We start from the raw sequence: 19,568 nt of genomic DNA, 5'->3' as shown, positions 1-19,568 counted from the left end.
TATATGTGGAAGCGGAGGCACAGCGAGAAACCGATGGTCCCGATGGTCCCGATCACCAAACCCGCACGCGACGTGGCCGGTTCACCCCTGCCTGTTTCCCCAACCCCACCTTAGTTTGAGCCTTGCGTAGTTTCTCCTTGCCCTGTGGTCTTCATGCGGGGTTAGCTCCAGCGTTGGAGCGGGCAACCGACCGACAGCCGCTGACGTGCCCGGATGAGGCCGGCACGGTTTCCCCTCGTCATTTATCTTTGTCGTGCCGTGCAAAGGCTAGAAATTTACATATCAGCCATGACCACGACACCCCGGAAGGCTTGCCTTACCGACCGCTGACCAAAACCCGAGAGGTTTAACTTAGGCGGACAACTCGCTGTTCGCCATGTTTGTAAACCTCGGGGGTGACGAGAGCTCCAAGCCCACCTACTTTGAGGTGGTAGCTGCAGACCGCTTGGTGCCCAGCCTGAAAGCAGCAGTCATTTACGCGCTGTCGGTGAGCTGCAATCACGCCAAGCTAGTTTACTACGTCAGCGATTGAGCATCAAACGTCTGTCCAAACACAGGTGTTCTCGCAGCGGCAACCCTGGGTGCACCGCCTGCTCAACTACGATGACGAGGTTTTCGCGCTGCTCACGCTCGCGCTGGACGGACACAGCCTCTTCAGCACCGACAGCACCTTCTCGGACAGCCTTTACGGGCTGAAGCGGAAACCGCTGCGCCCCGGCGCCTCAGACCGGCTGTCGCGGCGGCAGCGATGGCTCATGCTGGCCTGCCAAGTGCTGCTGCCCTACCTCCGCGCCAAGACGGAGAAGGTGTACCGCCACTACGCAGCCACCTCGCCGGGTTCGGGGGTGCTGGGGCTGGCCCTGCGCTACAGCGCGGCACAGGTGGGCCAGCGGGGGGGGGGAGGCGGGCGCGGCTGCTCGCGCCAGGCCCACGAGTGACGCGCGCTGGGCACCGGCCGGCGGTAGCGGCGTTGCGCCAGGGGCGGGATGCGGGGCGACAGGCCCGGAACCCAGGGGAAACGCCAAGACAGGTTGGACAAGTGCTTAGGTGACCCTTTTGAGTGCGTGCCCCAAGCCCCAAGCTGCCTTCCTGGGGCACCGCACCGGGTGCGGCGCACAGCCACTCTACAGTACGCGTGTCCCAAAAGCCCCCGCCCTGTGCGGGGCCTGCCGCGTGCTGCTGCTGCGCAGGGCTCTGTGGCGGAGGCAGACGACGGTGGCAACAGCGGCGTCGGCCAGGAGGATGGGAGCTGGAGCCGGCGGCTGCAGCGGGCGTTCGTGGCGTCGTACCCTTGGATCCATGCAGGCATCGAGGTGGGTCGGGTGCTGGGAAGCACAGCTGGGGGATGCGTTTGGTGGGTTGGCAAACCCGCACACACGTAAGTACCGTATTCCGTGTGGCGCTTGGCCCGGGTGTTTGGGGCCACTGGTGTCCGTCATCCCCAGACTCCACACATGTGCAATGCGGGCGTCGCGGCTCACGGCGGCATCACCTCCGCCGCCACCACACCGTTTGCGCCCGTCCGCGCGCCCCTGCACGTCCCTACCCCCCGCACGCACACGCTATCGTCACCATATGTCCGCCACCGCCCTGCCCTGCCTGTATGTGTCAATGCGCGTGTGTGTCTGTGTGTGTGTGTGTATGTGTGTGTGTGTGTGTGTGTGTGTGTGTGTGTGTGTGTGTGTGTGTGTGTGTGTGTGTGTGTGTGTGTGTGTGTGTGTGTGTGTGCACGCAGGGCACCACATTCGCCTACCACCTGGCCTACCTGCTGGGTGCCAGCCCCGCGCACCAGCCCGTGCTGCATGTGAGCGAGCGAGCGTGTAGGCGCTGTGTGCGCGTGTGTGTTTTTGGGGGGGCGGGGTGTATTTACCAGCCAAACCCTGAAACGAACCCAATGCACGAGAGCGAGGAGGAGGGGTGGGGTATGTGGCCATGTAATGTGATTGATTCACAAGACGACGGGCGTGATGGGCGTAAGCGAACGAGCGGGAGGACCGCGCGCTTGCCGCTGTGTGTTTCCCACCCCCTGCTCCCAGTGCTCCCGGGACCCAGCTGACCTCCCGCTCCCCACGCCGCGGCCCCTGCGCTGCGCTGTGCCGCCCCACGCGCTGCCGCCAGGCTCTGGGCGTGACCATGGCGCGGACCTCCGCCAAGGACCTGGTGCGTGAACACAACCACACCAGGGGGAGGGCTGCGGGGGCCGTGGGGCGCATTGGCGGGTGCTGGGGCCTGTCTGGGTGGGCATTCGTCCATTCGTGGCTCCGCCGTTTGCGGCGAAGTATAAACAAGCGGGGCCACCTGATGTGCACTTCCTCCCGTGCCCCCGTGCGCTGTTTTGCAGATGGACGTGGAAAAGGCCAAACAGGCGCGGCGGCAGGCGCTGCTGACGTCTCTACTCAGCGGGGCGGCCACAGCGGCCCCTGCATCCGGCAGTGGCACTGGCGGCCCGGCGGGTCGGCGGGCGGCGGCGCTGCTGGCCCGGGCGCGCGGGGGGCTGGTGCGGTGTGTGCTGGGCGCCAGGTGGCTGCTGGAGGACCACGCCCGCAGCGCACTCATACTGGCGGTGTTCGGGTTCAAGGTGCGGCACAGGCGGCGGCGGTGGCGGTGGCGGCGGCGGCTTGGCTGTGTTGGGTGTGGGCAGGGGCGAGTGCGGAGGGGTAGGGGCGTTGGGCGCAGGCGGCAGGCTTGAGCGCACCGATGCGCCTGCAGCACCCTTCACGCGCCTACACGTGCACCCCCTTGCTCAAGCGCGGAGGGGGCCTGTCTCTCAAGCTGTCTCGTGAATCCCACATCACTTCCCATTATCCCCATCACTCTCCCATCATTCCCATCAACCTCCCCATGCTTTCATTCTCCCTCAGGCGCTGGAGTGGTGGTACACGGCGGCTGAGGACACGCTGGCCAAGGGCAAGGTGCTGCCACTGCCGCCCCCGCCGCCGCCGCCGCGCCCGCTGCCGCCGCCTCTGGGTGTGGGACTGCCAGCCGACCCCTCCGACTGCCCAATTTGCAGGTGCGCGCATGCGCAGCAGGATAAAAGAAAGCACGCATGTAGTTGCTTATGACGATGATGCGACTTGCATGTTGCGGCATCGTGGCGTGTCGGGTATGTTGTTGCAGTGAACCTCCACGCATTCTGAACGCACAACCGCTCCTGTGTCCGACCACAACACGCCGCAACCCGCCGCACCACACGCCACACAACGCGCACACTCGCCCACCTGACAGGAAGCGCACCACCAACCCCGCCACGCTGGCCACCAGCGGCTACGTGTTCTGCTACCCCTGCGCCTTCGCGCACGTGCTGGCACACGGCCGCTGCCCGGTGTCCGGGCTGGGCGCGGGGCTGGACCACGTGCGCAAGCTGTACGAGGCGGCGTGAGGGGATCAGGGGGCAGGGCATCTTTATGCAAAACATAGGAGGAAAAACAGGAAGTGGTGAAGGGAAACGACATGTGTGGTTGACTGCGTTTTATTGGGGAGCTTGGTAGGGAGAGGCTGGGAGAGGCCAGACGTGTCAGTGATGCGACAGGACGCAAGGAACGGAGGGAAGGGGAGGGGAGCCCACACTCAACGGGCTGGGACAGGTCGTTGAGGGGGTAGAGGTGCATGTGGGAGCGCGTGGGAGTGTTGACCTGCTCGCTGGTGCCGGGTTGCCGCAGCCGCTGGACGACTGGCTGTGGGGAAGGGTGGGGGGGGCGGCCTCGCGGCCACGCGCCCCGATCCTGCCAGCCACCCGCCCTGCTGCCCGGGCCAGAGACCCACGTGTGGGACTCACCAGGCTTCTAACCACGTGCGGGCTTTCCGGAGTAATAGCTACATGCCGCAGGCACGCCGCAGGTATGCCGCGCTCCGTACGGGACGGTAGCATGTGTGGCATGCAGCCCTGGGGGGCGCGCGGATCAACGGCATATGTCTCGGTGTGCCATGCAAACGGCGATGGGTGCCAAGGCTGCTAGCAACTGGCCTATCGACCTTACTCCCACTAACTCCCACTCTGGCCCCATGTGGCCGCGCTCTGGCCTGTGCCCACAGGTTGCACCGACATTGCGCGACATTGCGCGACACACGCACCTCGCCTCACAGGCGCGCCCGGACCCGCACTCAGGAGCAGCAGGTGGGGATGGGTGCCATGAGGCTTGACGGTGCAAAATCTAGCACGCCGACGCCCGACTGCACCTGATGCCTGATGCCCGCTGCCCCATTGCAGGCAGGTGTCTGCAGGAGCCCCGGCCCGCCCCCCGTGCGGCAGCAGCTGCAGCCGCAAGCGGTAGGAAGCATTTGGCATGGCGGTGGTGGCGCACGGGTGGCGAACGCATGGATAAGGAGTTGGTGCGATGGGATAGGGTAATGGGCAGGTTGACGTGGTCCCGTCGTGTGCAGTGTATTCCACGTAGGCACACGCAGCACAGGCGATATGGAGGATACTGGTAGTATGGAGCGCGTGTGTAGGCGGCGGGCCAGGCCAGGCCAGGTCGGGCGGACCGCATGCAAGCATCGGCACACGTGCACAATGAACGCGGGTTCGGCCCCTGCCATGGCAACCAGGGAAGAGGCCCTTGCAAGGACGCAGGCGTCACCGTGTACGGCAATGCGCACCCTCGTTGCATGCACCTGTGTGCGAGCGGGAAGGGAAGGGAAGCGAGGCCACCCCCGAGGCGGCGGGTGGTGGCAGCAGGCGGAGGGGTCACGGAGAAGGGCGAGGTCGTCGGAGCCTGGCGTGATTGCCAAGCTGCGAATTAGAACTAGCCATACTGTTGTAATCACAGCTACTGTACATACGCAACTCATTAAAAGGCTGTGGAGGCCAACATGCGCAAGCTGGAGGCCCCACAACATGTTCCCGCGCTTTTTGCTCTCGCCACCCTGCTGCTGCTTGCGGACCCGGCTGTCTCTCAGGACGCAAGCCTGTTGAGTAGCAGCAGCGAGTATGAAGGCGGCAGAGCATCGCAGCAGCGTTTGCCTGGCGCGAGCGGCAGTGGCTCCGCGGCGCTCTTCGAAGCCAACACCCACTTGCTGCTGCACGGGTGAGCTTTCTACGCCTTGGGTGATGACGTGCTTGTCGCTGCGCTGCAAGCCTTTGGACAGACCACAACAATGCGCCGCTCGTTGCTCCCTGCTGGCCCCTCAGGGAGGTGCTCTTGGGCGCCGCGTTGTTTGTGCCGCCGAGAGCGACGCAGCAGCACACAGCCCACAGTGCCACAATCGCAAAAGCTGGGGCTGCTCAGTCGGCTGCGGAGGGAGGACCATTGGTGCCGGGTGGTGAAGCAGCGCCCCTCCCGCCCACCCCCAACCCGGCGGAGGCTTCGTCCGCGCAGCTTGCCGCTTCCCTGGCGCCTCAGCCTGCTGACCAGGTGGTCGAGCCGCGAGACCGTGGCAATGGCGTTTGGGAGCAGGCGCTATCGGTGCTGGCGGCATCTGCTGCTGTGACGACTGCTGGGGGCGGCGGTGGCAGTGGAGGTGGCAGCAGCAGCTCCAGCAGCCAGCTGGTCGCCACCGTGCGGCGGGGCGGCCAGGTGGTGGCACAGGTGGGTTGGTGCGCCCGGTTTGACACGCACCTTGGAAGCCGCAAAGCTTGGGTGACTGGGTGGGTGGGGAGTTACACACCGCGACACCGGGGCTACAGCAGCAGATGTACGGGTGATGCGAGGACACGGTGCCGTGTGCTTTGCATGCAAAGGAGGATTGCAGGCGTGGGCGTGCGCGTGCCCGTGCACCTGACAGCTGCTGGTGCCGGCTCTGCTGCCCTGCACGCTTCACACCCCGCACAACCCCTGCGCTGCAGGCCTGGGAGGCCATCCCCCCAGCTGCCATGGCGGCAGCACTGCGGAGCGCCGCGGCTGAGGCCGCCGCCGGGGCCTCACAGCCCCTGACAGCGCGCCTGCCGTACACCTTCCTGCTCCCACTAGCCCGTGAGAGGGGGGGTCGGTAAGGGCGGCGTGTGTACTAGGGTACTGGCCGATCTACCGATCTAGCCGGGCCGATTTGTTAAGGGCCGGGAGAAACGTGAAGGTGTTGCCTGGTTGCTGCGCACCCGCAGAGCGCATCACTACGGGACATCAGCAGCAGCAGTTGCAGCAGCAGGAGCAGGGACTGGGGAAGGAGGCAGGCGGGCTCCAGGTGCTGCTGGTGCTGGAGCTGCAGGCGCTGCCCGGGACGGCAGGCCGCACGGCCGCCTTCGTTGCCTCTGGCGACACAGCAGGTGGGGCCGTGGAGCTTGGGGCACGTGGGTCTGGGCGGGTCGCCAGGCACTGGGGCTCGCAGGGGAGGTCGTGCCCCTCATGTGGTGGTGTTGCCGGTGTGTGACTGTGTGTGTGTGTGTGTGTGTGTGTGTGTGTGTGTGTGTGTGTGTCCTATGCACATATGCTACTGCAATGATAACCCTGCACGCGCACTCGTGCACGCACACAGGTGGGCTTGAGGTCCGCCTCACCCTGGACGCCGCTGCTCCCCACCTGGCGGCGGTACTGGGCCCGCCGCCGCCGCCGCCTTCCGCAGACCCGCAGCCGCAGCAGCTGGCGGCGGCCAGGCAGCAGCTGCAAACAGCAGCGGCTGTAGCACCAGGACACAACGCTGTGGCAGAGCCGCATACGACGGCGCCAGGGCATGCGTGGCCGCCGCCTGGCCTGGCGGCCCCACGCTGGCACGCTGCCACGTCGCCGGGAGATCGCCGCATCCCTGTGAATGCTGGAGAGGGTGGAAGGGACGGCGGCGTGGCGGCAGTGCGCCACTTGACACCACAGCACCAGCAGACACACACCGCCGCCGCGGCAGCTGCTGTGCAGGCGCAGTGTGTGGCTGCGGCGTGCCACCACTGGGCTCACCTGCACGCTGGCGAGCACCTCGATGGACAGCAGTCTGCAGCTGGCGGCGGCGGGTACGCGGCAACAGCGCGGCGCGGGCCTGGGCACTCCTGCCCGCCTCTGCACCTGGCCGCCATCACCGGCAGTAGCGGCAGTAGCGGTAGTAGCGGCAGGCCCGACACGTCTGCCCTCGACCCACTGAGCCAGTGCCCTGCACTCATCATAATGAGCCCGCAAGACGTCATTGGTGGCCGCGGCGCTGCTGTGTCATCCGGTGGCAGCGGCAGTAGCGGCAGTATGGGGAGTGACGGCAAAGGGCGCCTGCTGCCGCCACGGCAGGGGCACCGGCAGGGGCAGCGTTCCGGCGCCAGCGCAGCTCGTGACGGTGAGCCAGCAGCGCACGTGTTGCGGGCGGGTGATGAGCGCAGCAGCGAAGACAGCCTTTCCCCAGGAGAAGCGCTGACAGCGGCAGCAGCAGGTGCCTCGGCCGCCGCGGCAGGTGTCACCATGCCAGGGGGCGGCTGGTGCTGGCGCAGCCTGGTGTGTGGTGCCGTGTCCGGGGCCCTTGCTGCAGCCGCTGTGGCAGCGACTGTAGCAGCGGCCAGCGGCCGCGGGCGCAGCAACGCACGCGCCGCTGTGGAGGCACAAGATCTCCTGGGGCCCGGCGCAGACGTCCCGGCAGGTGCGGAGGAGCGGCATGGTGTGGGAGCGTACCACGGGTACGGCGAGGAGGCGCTCGGCACACAGCACCCGCAGCACCTGCAAGCACCATCGTATTCCTCAGGAGGCGGCACGCACGGCGGCGCTGACGGCAGCGGCAGCCCTGGGCGCGAGGGGGGCACAGGCGGCCTGTTGCAGCGCACAGCGTCAGGACTGGGCAACTTGCTGAGCACGCCGCTGCGTCGCGCACGGCGGCTCGGCGCACCCGGACGCTACGCGCCCGCAGGCAGCCCCATTGCTGAGGAGGGCCGAGGCGGGTACGAGTATGGCAGTGGCGGCGGCGCTGGCGGCGCTACGGCAGTGGCGGCGGCGGGCGGTATGCTGGAGGGATCGGGGGAGGCCCGTGGTGGGGAGGGCGGCGATGGGGGTGGCGGCGGAGGCGGCACCGACAGCCTGCTGAGGTGGCGGCATCACATGGGTGGTGCGGCAGGCGGCGGCGAGGGCGGCGCGATCGCGGCGAGCGAGGAAAGCGAGGGCGCAGCCTTTCTGGCGGAGCTGGCGGCGGCTGGCAGCGGCAGTGGGGGTGGCGGCAGCGGCGGCTTTGCCTCGACCCTGGCGCAGCTGTCGCCCAGCGTCCTGAAGCTGCTTGCCGCAGGTGCGAGGGTCGTGTGCGCCTCAAGCCGGGGTGATTGCGCTGCCTTTTGCCCTGCCATCTGACGCTGGGGTGCGGCGACTAGGGTAAAACTGGGTTGAGATGTAAGTCCCGCCAGCATGATGCTATCATGATTCCCATGCTTGGTCGGCACTGAGCGTGGTGCCAAAATGCAGGTTGCACGCACGTTCATCCTACCTGGCTCTGGCAGTCTGACTACCCCACATGCCCCACCTGCAGGCCGCAGCGCCACCGGCTCCTGGGGCCGGGACGAGCAGGGCCGCCTGCGCCGCTTCTCCGCGCGCACCACCCGCATCCTCAACAGCATCCTCGCCTCCTCTGGTTCGGCCGGCACGGCGGGCGCGGCTGCAAACGGCCACGATGGTGGCAGCGCAGATACTGAATAGCTGTGCGCCGTGGGCACAGGGCGCGCTAGGTACTAGGACGGACTGGATCCCAAGACGGACGGGTGCGTTTCAAGGCTGTCTGCTGGGTAGAAGTGGAAAGGCTGATACACCCATGAGGACTGCTCAAGTGGAACGGCGATTGGGTTCGTGACGTACGGCTTGGTGTGGTATCAAAGTTCCGATTGAGTTACAATGTGTTTGGCACGGGCACGTGCTTGCTCAGGTATGGCGCGCGGCGGCCACCCACAAATTCTATGTACCACGTGCACGAATGGTGGCCCGACGCCGAACACGGTAACGATCCGCACAGTCCGTTAATCTCAACGTCGCTTTCCAGAACAATGCGTGCAAAGAATGGCGTGCACTGACCCGCTCCTTGTAACAACGTCAACGCGGTGTCAAACTTACAAAATGGCAAAACCTGTACTCAGCAGTTTGTCAACCACGATCAGCCACTGTCAGTCACCGCATGGCACGTCGCATGGTCTTGGTCAACATAGTGTCACAATTGCAAACGACACGTCATTTAATACATGCAACGCAACCAAAATAAGCCTGCACATAAGCTGTGGACAGCACCTGTCAACTCCTGCAGGAAGTGTTACGCCCGCAAACCTTCGAACGCACACGCTCAACAACTCCGCTCGCACCACTCCTCACACCCCACTCTCGCTCTCACTCAGTCGCACTCCCACACCTAACCCTCCCATCCTGCACCGCTCCAGCGGCCTCCTACGCCGCCATCATGCGCTGGGCCGCGCCCAGCACCACCTCCGGCTCCGCCACCAGCCCAATCTCCGTCTCCAGGTGCAGCCACGCCGGGCCGCCCTCGCCCGCGCGCATCATCAGCAGCCCGCCCATCGTCAGGCCGTCGCCTACGACGTTGTGCTCCTTGACGTTGCGGCTGGCGGCGCGGATGCGCGCCCACACGGCGCCGAAGGGGTTGGCCATGGGCAGCAGGCTGCCGCGGAGCGGCGTGCCGCCGTTGAGGGCTGCGTAGAAGGACTTGGAGGTGTCGTGGAAGAGCGGGCCGGGCCAGAAGGCGGGGGCGAAGGCGTCAATCTGTGGTTTGGAGGGAGGCGGATGAAGAGGGCGGGTTGGGAGGGCGGGTGAGCAGGGCGAGAGGGCAGAGGGCTGGAAGACACGCGTCACGGGATAACCACAGGCAGCGGTCACAGGCATGGAACCCAAATTGTACCGCATGTGTGCTTGCAGCGAGGGCTTGCCGCTGAGCCCAGGCACCCAACGCCAGCCACCACCGGACACGCCCACTAGCTAGCCACGCGCGGGCACAACGCATCACCGCCACTAGCCACCTCGCTAACACAGGGCCGAGACTCACCTCGCGCTGGATCCATTCGTGCACCACGCACACCAGGCCCACGCCGAGCTTGTCGAACTCGGGCTTGAGCGCCCACAGCCTTTGGGCCTCGTCGCGACATAGCACTGCGGGGGAGGGGGCGTGGGGTCAGCAGGTGGGATGGGATTAGGCGGGCAAGGGCGGAGGAAGAGGGAGGAGGACCGGAGTGGGAGCTGCTCCGTTGTCGGCAGCCAGACAGCCAAGTCATATGCAGTCTAGAAGAGTTTGAGGAGTTTGATGTGTGATAAGCGGAGCTGCCGCGCGCAGCTGGCAACCAGGTGCCGCCTTGCCCTGCTAACCCCTCGCGCCTGTGCGACTTCCCTGGTTTTCCCGTTGACCCGCCAAAGACTGCAAAGTGCTGCCCCGTGCAACAACAAGCCTACGTCCTCATATGGCTGGCCCAGGCGCAGCGTGGCGGCCGGGAGCCGGGAGCCGGGACTGGCGTAACCCCAACGCCGCAGACGAGCTCACACCCGCACACGCCACGCGCCACCGCAACCACCCACCGCAGCCTGGTCGTCGGAGCACCAGCACAGCGACTGGCTGCGACGCCCAAAGCGTCTTGGCAACCACCTCCGCTCCCTCAGGCGATTTCAATACCGCGTTTGCGACTGCCGAAAGCGCTGGCAATTTCTGTGCGATGGTCATCCTGCTGCGTCCGCTGGTTGAAGCTATGTGTGGCAAATGTTGTCTAGTGAATAGTTATTCAACAGGCTTAAGCTAGTGCTTGAAAGTTCCTTCGGTTAAACGAGCGCAAAGGTATGAAGTGAAGTTGTCGCTATCTGTTTCAGGCAACGCGCTGATTAGTATAGCAGACGCTGTCGACTTATGTACATACAAAGTCTAAATACGACGCGTAGCTCCTCATGAGAAGAGGGGTTGGTGAAGGTGGCGTGCAATCGCGGGCGTAAGCACAGTTAGGGCACCGAAGCTGGCCCACCTTTTGCTGTCACGAGGGCGTCAACAAAGTAATCTTGCACAGCCACAATACTTCTGAAAGACTACCGAAATACAGAACACGCTCTTCTTGTAGACGAGAGAACTTACTTCCGCACATCGCACAGCCAGGTAGGAAACTCAGTGCTAACTGCTTAAACTGGTTACGGAGTGCACTGTCAACAAAAGGGACATCCATCAAGGCACCCTACATACTGGGAACGGCTGCACGGGCTTGAACGTGCACCGAGGCAAAAGGCGGGGCCCGGCGTCAGGCCTGGCGTCCCATGGGTGGCGAAGAGGACGCCCTACCGCAGCGCCTCAACTCGCGCCAGCGACGGAGAGAGCAGCAACACCAAGTACAGCAAGGCACAGAGGCTGCTTCAGGGATTGAGGACGGCGCGGCGCAGGCACCGTCGGCGTCTGGGCGGCAAGGACGTGAGGAGCACGGGGCTGGCCTGGGGGAAGGCCGCAGCAAAGCTGCCCCCGCCGGGACCCCAAGAAGGCCCGAATCAAGATCTGCTAGCCGTGACACAAAGTCAGATCCAGGGTTAGGAAAGGACTCAGGGGTATCCGGGGTTTGTGTGGAGGTGGGAGCCGTCACGACGTTGGAGCCCCTGCCGGAGTACCGATCGGCGGCGGTCGGTGACTACAAGTTCGAATGTGAGTGCTGCGGGTTGTCAGGAGATAGGATGTAGCCGCTTGCTATCCCCAGCTTGTGGCGAGCCAGGAATTCGGGGTGGGTTAGGCGAGGTAGGGATTGGGGAACCGACAACCTGATGGGTAGAAGCGGCACACCTTGCACAGTAGGCGGAAAACGGCTACTTGAAGTGACAGCGAAAGCCAAGACACATGGTTTCGTTTCTTGGGACGTCCTCGGTAGGGGCGGAAGGGGTTCGGCGAACATGGGCGGGGGGGTACAGGACCAGGGCCACTGGGCCTGTTAGGCACTGGCCAAACCGTGCGGGATATCGAAGCGCAAGGGTAATGCAGGCAACCGATTTGGCACTCCCCTGCTGACCTTACAAGCATTTGGATCCTTGCCATGCAGATTTGGACCATACAGCGGACGTGCAGTTGCACGCATGTGAGTCACGCCCCTGCACCGGGTTACACGGGCCAAGGGCTAGTGTGTTTGGGCAACGGCACTTGCTCTCACGGTGCTACCGTAGGCCAGAGCGAGCAGCCTTTGAGCTCACTGCCCCGTGTGCTGCTGAACGCGCCCCACCCCTCCCCGCTCGGCATCTGTAGGGGGCTCCGACCTGGGCGAGGCGTTCGAACAGTGCGGCCTGGCGATGTTCAACTACATGTCCCCGCTGGAGCACGTGCGGCTGCGGGAGACAAGGTGGGGGGCGGGTGTTGCGGTTGGCATGGCGTGGCGACAGTGGTGGGTGGGGCGGGGCAGATTGGGGGGAGGAAGAGAGGGGAGCGGGGAGGTGAGGGGTTGCACATATGGTTGGAAAAGCGGTACAGGAAGCACTGCGGACTGCAGACGAAGGCGTTACCGAATGAGCGGCCGGGGAGGTGGGGGGTTCGGAGTGGTGGGTGAGGGGGCTGCAAGTTGGGTGAAGGCGCACGGTGCACAGGATCAAGTGCGGGCAGCACCTGGCAGCCTCGCGCAGCGCCCCTCTAAACCCCTCGCCCCCCTTTGCCACCCACAACACACACGGGCACCCAGGGCGTACCGCGCCGAAGGGCACGACCTGCCCTCGCTGCTGTTCGCCTTTCTGGACGAGCTGCTGTTCGAGTTCAACACAGAGCTGTTCCTGGCGGGCCGGGTGCGGATCACCAAATTCGATCGGGAGGCTTTCGTCATTGAGGCAGAGGGGTGCGTGACGGGGTGGGCGTGGGGGCGGGGCCGGGCAGTGGAAGGCAGGGGCGGGGCCGGGTGGGGCACTGGGGCGGCGGAGGGGAGGGCACGGGTGCTAGTGAGGGGAGGGACGGTGTGAGGGGCCCCTAGGTAGGCCGGCGTGGGGAAGGTCGTCAAGGGGAAAGGAGGGGCCCCTTGCTAGCTGGGGGAGCATCCACGCAGCGGTGTCGAGGAAGCCCAGTACCTGTGCTCCATCCCGCCGCCCACGTGTTCCCAACCTCGCCAACTCCAAACACCCGGGCCACACACACACGCACACAGGCACGGCGAGCGCTTCGACCGCTCGCTGCACGAGGTGGGCACGGAGATCAAGGCCATCACCTACAGCGCCATGTCTATTTCGGAACAGGAGGGCGACGCAGAGGTGTTTGTGATCGTGGACATATGAGACGTGTGGTCATGTGGGCTGGAGTGGCGGATACTTGTGGGTTGAGGCAAATTGAAGCGGAGCGGAGTGGGAGTGGGACGGCACTCAACGGCTTCAGACCGGGGCGTGGCTGCGTCGGATACGAGTAAACGCGCAGATCAGGCGAGTACTGCGCAGCTGCGGGAGCTGACACGGGTATGAGCAGCTGGTGGTTACCCGCCCGTGGTAGCTGACCAGCTGTGCATAGTAGCGGGTCTGCGGTGCGGGTGCGTCAGCTAGCTTACTGAGCTGGAATGCATTAATGGCACGGTATTGTGCAAGGCCACGGTGGTGATACAACCGTGCATGTACATTGGCTCAACACTACGAAACAAGCCCGTCAGAAACCCTTGCACTGGTGCATCTAACGGCTCGTCCTGACTGGTCCCAGACGCCCCGGTCCCGACTGGCCCACCAGGTCTTCGGCTGCGTTTACCCGCGCCCAAACCTCGTATTTCTCTCCCCTGGTATCATCCCCATTCGCAATACGCTGCCAGGCTATTTCCCCGTGTTAGTGCTTTTCCCGAACCCAGTCGGCTTCGACCTCCATTACGATTTCGCCTCACGCACCGTTACAGTGTTTCATGCTTCAGCGACACGAGGTTGTTTCCCGAATCCGCTCAGGGCACCCAAATACATGTAGGGACCACTCCGTCAGTTGGCTTCTTCCGAAATCCGTCCTACCAGTCGCTACTTAGCTAACACCGTCCACGTCTGGACGTACGCCACTCTCAAGTCATTCCGCGTCTTTTGCATGCAAGGCCTGAGAAGTCAAACCGTCAGACACCCCGCGCAGCACTCACTCCGACACCGCTTCCAAGCGACCCTGTACCACCCCAACCTGTGCTTGCTCTCAAGCATCCTGCTCCACCGCAGCAGCCATTGCCGTGGGTAGCACCCCGATCGTGACCAGCCGCGTCCACGCCGCGCGCGCATAATGCATTAGCGTGTCCGCCGCCCGCCCCGCCAAGGTGCCTAGCTCAGGCCGCCTCTGCCGCAGCCACTGCTAGCCGTCCATTTACTTGTGGGTGACGGACACCACCTTGCCGAGCATGACGGCGGTGTTGCCGTCCAGGAAGGCAATGCGGGACAGGCCCTCGCAGTTCTTGAAGGAGTCCACGATCAGGGGCTGGGTGGGCTCGTAGACGACCTCAGCCATCTCGTTAGCCTTCAGGCCGACGGGGTTCTCCATCTTCTTGCCGCCGGTCTCCTTGCCGACCTTCCAGTTGATGCCGCTGATGCGGCAGGCGGAGCGGCCGCAGCGCACGAAGCCGATGGGCGAGTAGCCCTTCTTGACCTCACCGGGGATGTCCAGGGTCTGAATCTGGGCGGTGAAGTCCTTGACAATCTTCAGGGTCTGGTCCGACTTCAGGATCATCACGTCACCGGTGCGGGGCATGTTGCCCTTGTCCAGACCCTTGATGTTCATGCCGACGTTGTCGCCGGGGCCGGCCTTGTCCACACGCTTGTGGTGCATCTCCACGGTGAACACCTTGCCGGTGCAGGGGTTGGCGGTGGTGTGGGTGGGCAGGAAGATCACCTCATCACCGGGCTTGACCACGCCCTGCTCGACGCGGCCGGCCAGCACATCACCGACACCCTTGATCTTGTAGGCGCCGGAGATGGGCAGACGCAGGGGAGCGTCGGTCTTGCGCTCGGGCACGACCACGAAGCTGTTCAGGGCGTCCAGCAGGGTGTGCACCTGGATCTTCTCGCCCTTCAGGTTGACCACCTCCTGGCCGGAGTACCAGGTCATGTTGGTGGACTGCAGGGAGGGAAAGGAGAGGGGCACGAAACGGTCAGCATCACGTCAGGTGCCGGAAGGGCAAGTCTAAACGGACTGTCGTAGCCTTCTTTGACAGCCCCGCGCAAAGCAGCATCAGCAACCAGCCATTTCCGTCCCGTTTACTGCCTACATTGAAGGATCCCCAGCTGCTACCCCATACGCATACGCAGGCCGTTTTCCGAGCTCCTCACCTTGGTGATCAGGTTGTCACCCAGCCAGCCGGAGATGGGCAGGATGGGCACCGACTTGTTGACGAAGTCGTCCTTCCAGCCCACGCGCACCAGCATGTGGCGCATCTCGTTGGCAATCTCATCGTAGCGCTCCTTCTTGTAGCCGGCAGTGTCGGAGTCCATCTTGTTCACACCCACAATCAGCTGCTTGACACCCAGCAGGTTGATCAGGCGAGCGTGCTGGCGGGTCTGGCCCTGGATCTCACCGGCCTGCAGGGACGAAGACAGCAGGTAAGGGGGGGCGGTGAGTGTCGGGGTCTGGGGCAGGTGCTCTGCTGGGAGCAGGTGCTCTGCACGCGGTGGTCCCAGTACAGGAAGCCAACATCCCCGGCCGCATGCTAGATTGACGCACATGGAGCATATGACAGAGCCAGACGACAGACTCAGGTGCGCGCACGCATAGCAGCATGGCAGTCGCTCACCTTGTGGTCACCCTTCTGGATGGCGGTGGTGAAGTTACCGTCAGCGGGCACCATCAGCAGGCACACATCGGCCTGGGCGGCACCGGAAATCATGTTCTTGATGAAGTCGCGGTGACCTGCGCACAGGAGACACGACACGGAGGTTAGGATGGGTGAGAAGCTGAAGAGGCCTGCAGGGCAGGGTAGCATGCGTCAGGACCTGGGGACGGCCCGTTCCATGGCAGTGAAGGCGGTTGACAGAGGCGGTCCCTCAGGTTGAATCAACCGCAGCGCTGCAAGCTTACCGGGGGCGTCGATGATGGTGTAGTGCCAGCGGTCAGTGAAGAACTCCTTGGTGGTGCAGGCAATGGTCACACCACGCTCGCGCTCCTCCTTGGCGCGGTCCATGTAGAAGGCGAAGGCGAACGAGGACTTGCCCAGGGCAGCGGCCTCCTCCTGTGTATCGTAAGGGCAGCACATTGATCAGATCTCGCGGGTAAGCGTCAAACATAGGTGACATTAAGACAAGCCAGGCGCAGTTCAGTTTTGTCCGCGGCGAGCCGCACGCACCTTCAGCTTCTCCAGCTCACGCTCGGGGATACCGCCGAGCTCGAACAGCAGGCGACCAGTGGTCGTCGACTTGCCAGAGTCGACGTGGCCGCAACTGTGGAGGAGAAAAAATGCAGGCGGCGCGTCAGCAATCGCACAATCGACGCATGGTGGGTTCGGAGGAAGGAAGCGCCAACGGAACCAAACCGGAGAGGACTAGCAGTACTCACATGACGATGGACAGATGCTCCTTGCCCTCAGACATTTTTGCTGGTTCCTGCGGGCGAAGGGAAGAAGGCGCGGCAACTCAGCGACTCGGCAAAAAAACGGTTGCGGTGCATTCAGCGGCGCTGGCAACACGCTGTTGCGCTGTATCTCAATACAATGCTGCGAGTAGGAGCGCCAGAGTGCTGGTCAGGGAATAAAGACGCCACAATGTGCTGGTCGATCGCTGGCAGCCGCCTCCCCTGCGCCGGCTGCCGCTGTTGTAGCGCCAATTGGTGATGCCGCAAACAACGCCGACAAAGCTGCTGGCAATAGCGCCCAGGCTGCCGAGGAGCCGACCGCAGGGCTGCTGCGCGAAGGTCGGTGCAGATCCTGAAGTTGTTACGCGCAGGGCCCCCGCGCATCGCCTGGCTGCTGCTGATTGTTGCTCCTGGCTTGCCCAGAGCTGCATAGCTGGCGTCCGCTGAAGCGTCGGCTGCCGCCCCCTCGTCGCTGGGCCCTCGCCGCCGACGCTGATCTTCTAATAGCAACACTCAACAACCAGCCCATACGCACCTCTTTAAACTGGAGGAGAAGAAAGGTGGGACGTTAAGTCACCACACTGCTTTAAAAGTAAGGGCGAGGCAGGGGCGCTGTGCGTTTATGAGGCGACGCTTCTGCTGCATGGGGCTCGGGCCCCATGCAATTGCGGGCTTCCGCCAGCTGAATTCAGTGGCGCAGGTCGCGTGCAGTTGTATCCTGCAATATGAATAGGTTGAGCAAAGCGCGGCCAGATGGGTCGCGACGCCGGACGGTCGACCCCGCACAACTCGCCGTTTGGCCCTTCATTCGCTCCCCCGTCCCTTCGTCCAGGCCGTGCCGGGCCCAACGCTTCCCCATGCTCGACAACCAGCCGAACCGTTCCGTCATGTACATAAGCCTGGATGCCTGGACATATAGTGCCTGCAACAACCAAACAAGTCAGTGCTGGCCCGTAACGAGGCGCTACAGCCGTGCCCTTTTTGGCGCCATACGCGCGCGCACGTAGAACCCACAACTGTCGACGCCACACCGTCCGCACGAAGGCTCGTTTGGCAGCATGCATACTGTCAGCACATTGCGCACGCAGCGGCCGCCATCCAAGGAAGCCCGACTATCAGCGCACAACAGCCCCCAGCGAATGACACGACCCCTCGCTCCGCCTTGCCGCTGCCTAAACACTTGCGATCCCACAGCGTAGAGCAGCCTACCTTGCAGGTCTGAACACACTCAGAAGCTTCTTATACACCCGCCTGGCCCTCACCTCTCGGTGGCAACAGCACAGGCGGCCGGCCGGCGCTGCATGGATACAGCAGCCGCCTGGCTGCTCGCATCGGGGCCCCAAACCGTTGGGACCGCCCGTTTGTCAGCCCCACACGGTGTCCGACACCCGGTGCGCCCATGCAGGCACTGCCTCACAGGCAAGCACAGTAGCCCAGCCATCAGCAGCCCATGCCGGCCCCTTCCACATGCCCGGCACCTACACGGCGCTTGAGCCCGCAGGCGCCTAACCCAAGCTCGCAGCACGTGCGGCGCCGCCCGCACGCGCAGTGTGGTGCGATGCCCATGCGGGGGCGTGCCCAATCCGCACAGCACCCACCGTTGCTGCGTTCAGCAGGTAGCTAGCTGGCGGAAGCTAGGTACCTAGCTAGATAGGCGGCCTCCCTCCGCCATTGCCCAGCAGCCGCTGCACTGTGCTGCGGGGGCCGGCCGGCGGGCAGTGCGGTGTGCACCGCCTCTACCCACTGGGCACGCGCTGTCGCTGCTGCCACCGCTGATGTTCTGATGCCTCTGGGCCGACCCTTTAAGGGGCGCCCTCACGCAGCCGACTCGCCGTCGCCACGCTCGCCCTTTAGCATCTGCCGAACATATGCCTGTCGCGGTTCGTAAGAGCGGGGGTGGGCGAAGAGGAAGGGAGAGCAAGGGAAAGCAGTTTGCCTGGGGTTACGACAATGGCTGGACAGTGGCGCTGCGTGCGGGTGTGGTAGTGACACCCCTGATCCCTGCAACGAGCACCCACCCTAAGAGACCGTCCTACAGCCTCACCAAATCCTCACTACTCCCAACGACAAAAAACTGAGATTGGTGCCATGATCGGTGCAGTGGGCTGCTCGCATCCCTAGAAAATCTCCTTACACATCGTGCTTCCAGCAAGTTACCACCACCCAAGCTTCCGTGCATGCCCACCCCTCTCGCGCCCGTCCGTGTCTCCATCACGCATGCCTGCGTGTAGGCTCACGCGCCACGCACACGCACGCACCCTGGGGTCGCGCAGCATGCGCGCCGCCTCTTTGGCTGACGGTAGCTCCGCCTGGTCTGTGCGAAAGAAGCCCTGCTCTTTTAGGATGTAGAAGCCACCGACGCCGAGCAAACCAGTAAGAACGGTGCTGAGCGCGAGCGTGCGGGCCTGCGCAGCACAGAAGGCGCAATGACGGTGGGAGGGTCTCGGGTTCTTGCCATGCCCAGGCACGCGACGTGCGGCGACGTGCATGACGCTAGCACGAGCCCCTAACTCAGCGACTTGATGCGAACTTACCGCAAGTGGAATGACACGAAGGCGGGTGCTGGGGTTGATGCCGTCGTCCACAAGGCTGCGAGCGACACAAAAGAGATGTTGATGGGTACTCGGAAGCAAGTTCCAGCACCGATGACGTCGCCCCGATCCCGATCGCAGACCCTTTTACATGTCGAACTTACTCCTTGGTGCCGGCCCGGTAGGTGAGTGTCCCCGTAAGCAGCGCGACTGCATGCGCCACGCGCACGCGCCATAAGATCGCCGCGGTAATGTTTGCAAGTAATATTTTGCTGACATGGCTCTTACCTGCACAGATTATTCCGCTTCCGGCGGCCACGACGTGGAATGGCTCTACGATGGTTTTCTCCTTGGCTGGTTTCTTGTCGTCGGAATCAGACGACATCGTCGTGACGCTATGTGAGCATGGCTTTTACCTGGTGTGGGGAGGGAGTTCCAGGCATGCATCGGGCGCCGGGGCCCCAATCTAGTGGGGGCGGGAGTTAGTGTCTACCGCACGCTCCCGTGCCATCACCCCGTCCGGCTTCGCCCCGCAGGAGAAGAGTGGAAGCCGGATCCCGCCGAAACCTTGGCGCATTGGGAAGCGGTACGAACGTTTTACACCTTGACGCGACGGCCTCAAGCAGCGTTGATGGGCGTTGCCTGTGCGATGTCGGTCGCGCTGGCGGCCCGGCCTGAGGGGCGGTGGTCAAAGGACACGCCGAGGTATCGAGGTCGGCTGGCACCCCAGGTCCC

General features: G+C 64.1%; 6 protein-coding genes across 7 annotated transcripts; 3 read left to right on the top strand and 3 right to left on the bottom strand.

Moving 5' to 3' along the window:
- Window positions 1–273: 273 nt before the first annotated feature.
- Window positions 274–4,772, top strand: CHLRE_06g263602v5 (uncharacterized protein). Its single transcript, XM_043062832.1, has 10 exons — window positions 274–487; window positions 558–881; window positions 1,191–1,313; window positions 1,736–1,804; window positions 2,119–2,160; window positions 2,342–2,578; window positions 2,862–3,010; window positions 3,226–3,837; window positions 4,033–4,114; window positions 4,208–4,772. The coding sequence occupies exons 1-8, from the start codon at window positions 377–379 to the stop codon at window positions 3,377–3,379; spliced, it is 1,209 nt and encodes a 402-aa protein (XP_042923538.1). The 5' UTR covers window positions 274–376; the 3' UTR covers window positions 3,380–3,837; window positions 4,033–4,114; window positions 4,208–4,772.
- Window positions 4,773–4,823: 51 nt separating this feature from the next.
- Window positions 4,824–8,689, top strand: CHLRE_06g263600v5 (uncharacterized protein). Its single transcript, XM_043062831.1, has 6 exons — window positions 4,824–5,024; window positions 5,129–5,525; window positions 5,783–5,909; window positions 6,038–6,199; window positions 6,409–8,115; window positions 8,353–8,689. The coding sequence occupies exons 3-6, from the start codon at window positions 5,810–5,812 to the stop codon at window positions 8,517–8,519; spliced, it is 2,136 nt and encodes a 711-aa protein (XP_042923537.1). The 5' UTR covers window positions 4,824–5,024; window positions 5,129–5,525; window positions 5,783–5,809; the 3' UTR covers window positions 8,520–8,689.
- Window positions 8,690–8,694: 5 nt separating this feature from the next.
- On the bottom strand, window positions 8,695–10,723 carry CHLRE_06g263550v5 (uncharacterized protein). Its single transcript, XM_043062830.1, has 3 exons — window positions 10,386–10,723; window positions 9,862–9,965; window positions 8,695–9,581 (listed from the first exon to the last, which is right to left on the bottom strand). The coding sequence occupies exons 1-3, from the start codon at window positions 10,525–10,527 to the stop codon at window positions 9,252–9,254; spliced, it is 576 nt and encodes a 191-aa protein (XP_042923536.1). The 5' UTR covers window positions 10,528–10,723; the 3' UTR covers window positions 8,695–9,251.
- Window positions 10,724–10,833: 110 nt separating this feature from the next.
- Window positions 10,834–13,471, top strand: CHLRE_06g263500v5 (uncharacterized protein). Its single transcript, XM_001696245.2, has 5 exons — window positions 10,834–11,478; window positions 11,867–11,902; window positions 12,067–12,160; window positions 12,494–12,643; window positions 12,947–13,471. Exons 1-5 carry the CDS (start codon window positions 11,103–11,105, stop codon window positions 13,071–13,073), a joined length of 783 nt encoding a protein of 260 aa, XP_001696297.1. The 5' UTR covers window positions 10,834–11,102; the 3' UTR covers window positions 13,074–13,471.
- Window positions 13,472–13,650: 179 nt separating this feature from the next.
- Window positions 13,651–16,973, bottom strand: CHLRE_06g263450v5 (uncharacterized protein). Of its 2 annotated transcripts, none has more exons than XM_043062829.1 (7): window positions 16,838–16,973; window positions 16,288–16,334; window positions 16,079–16,172; window positions 15,814–15,964; window positions 15,530–15,645; window positions 15,069–15,317; window positions 13,651–14,856 (listed from the first exon to the last, which is right to left on the bottom strand). In XM_043062829.1, exons 4-7 carry the CDS (start codon window positions 15,914–15,916, stop codon window positions 14,110–14,112), a joined length of 1,215 nt encoding a protein of 404 aa, XP_042923535.1. In that variant the 5' UTR covers window positions 15,917–15,964; window positions 16,079–16,172; window positions 16,288–16,334; window positions 16,838–16,973; the 3' UTR covers window positions 13,651–14,109. Both variants share the same exon structure in this region, with proteins under 2 accessions (XP_042923535.1, XP_001696568.1).
- Window positions 16,974–17,023: 50 nt separating this feature from the next.
- Window positions 17,024–19,243, bottom strand: CHLRE_06g263400v5 (uncharacterized protein). The gene is made up of 5 exons (XM_001696517.2): window positions 19,122–19,243; window positions 18,998–19,043; window positions 18,837–18,891; window positions 18,561–18,707; window positions 17,024–18,174 (listed from the first exon to the last, which is right to left on the bottom strand). The coding sequence occupies exons 1-5, from the start codon at window positions 19,216–19,218 to the stop codon at window positions 18,118–18,120; spliced, it is 402 nt and encodes a 133-aa protein (XP_001696569.1). The 5' UTR covers window positions 19,219–19,243; the 3' UTR covers window positions 17,024–18,117.
- Between the last annotated feature and the right edge of the window lie 325 nt (window positions 19,244–19,568).

Source organism: Chlamydomonas reinhardtii, chromosome 6, assembly GCF_000002595.2.
Source record: "Chlamydomonas reinhardtii strain CC-503 cw92 mt+ chromosome 6, whole genome shotgun sequence".
Classification (NCBI taxonomy): Eukaryota; Viridiplantae; Chlorophyta; class Chlorophyceae; order Chlamydomonadales; family Chlamydomonadaceae; genus Chlamydomonas; species Chlamydomonas reinhardtii.
Note: the sequence above shows the minus strand (reverse complement) of the source record. Positions and strands in the feature narration are given on the sequence as shown.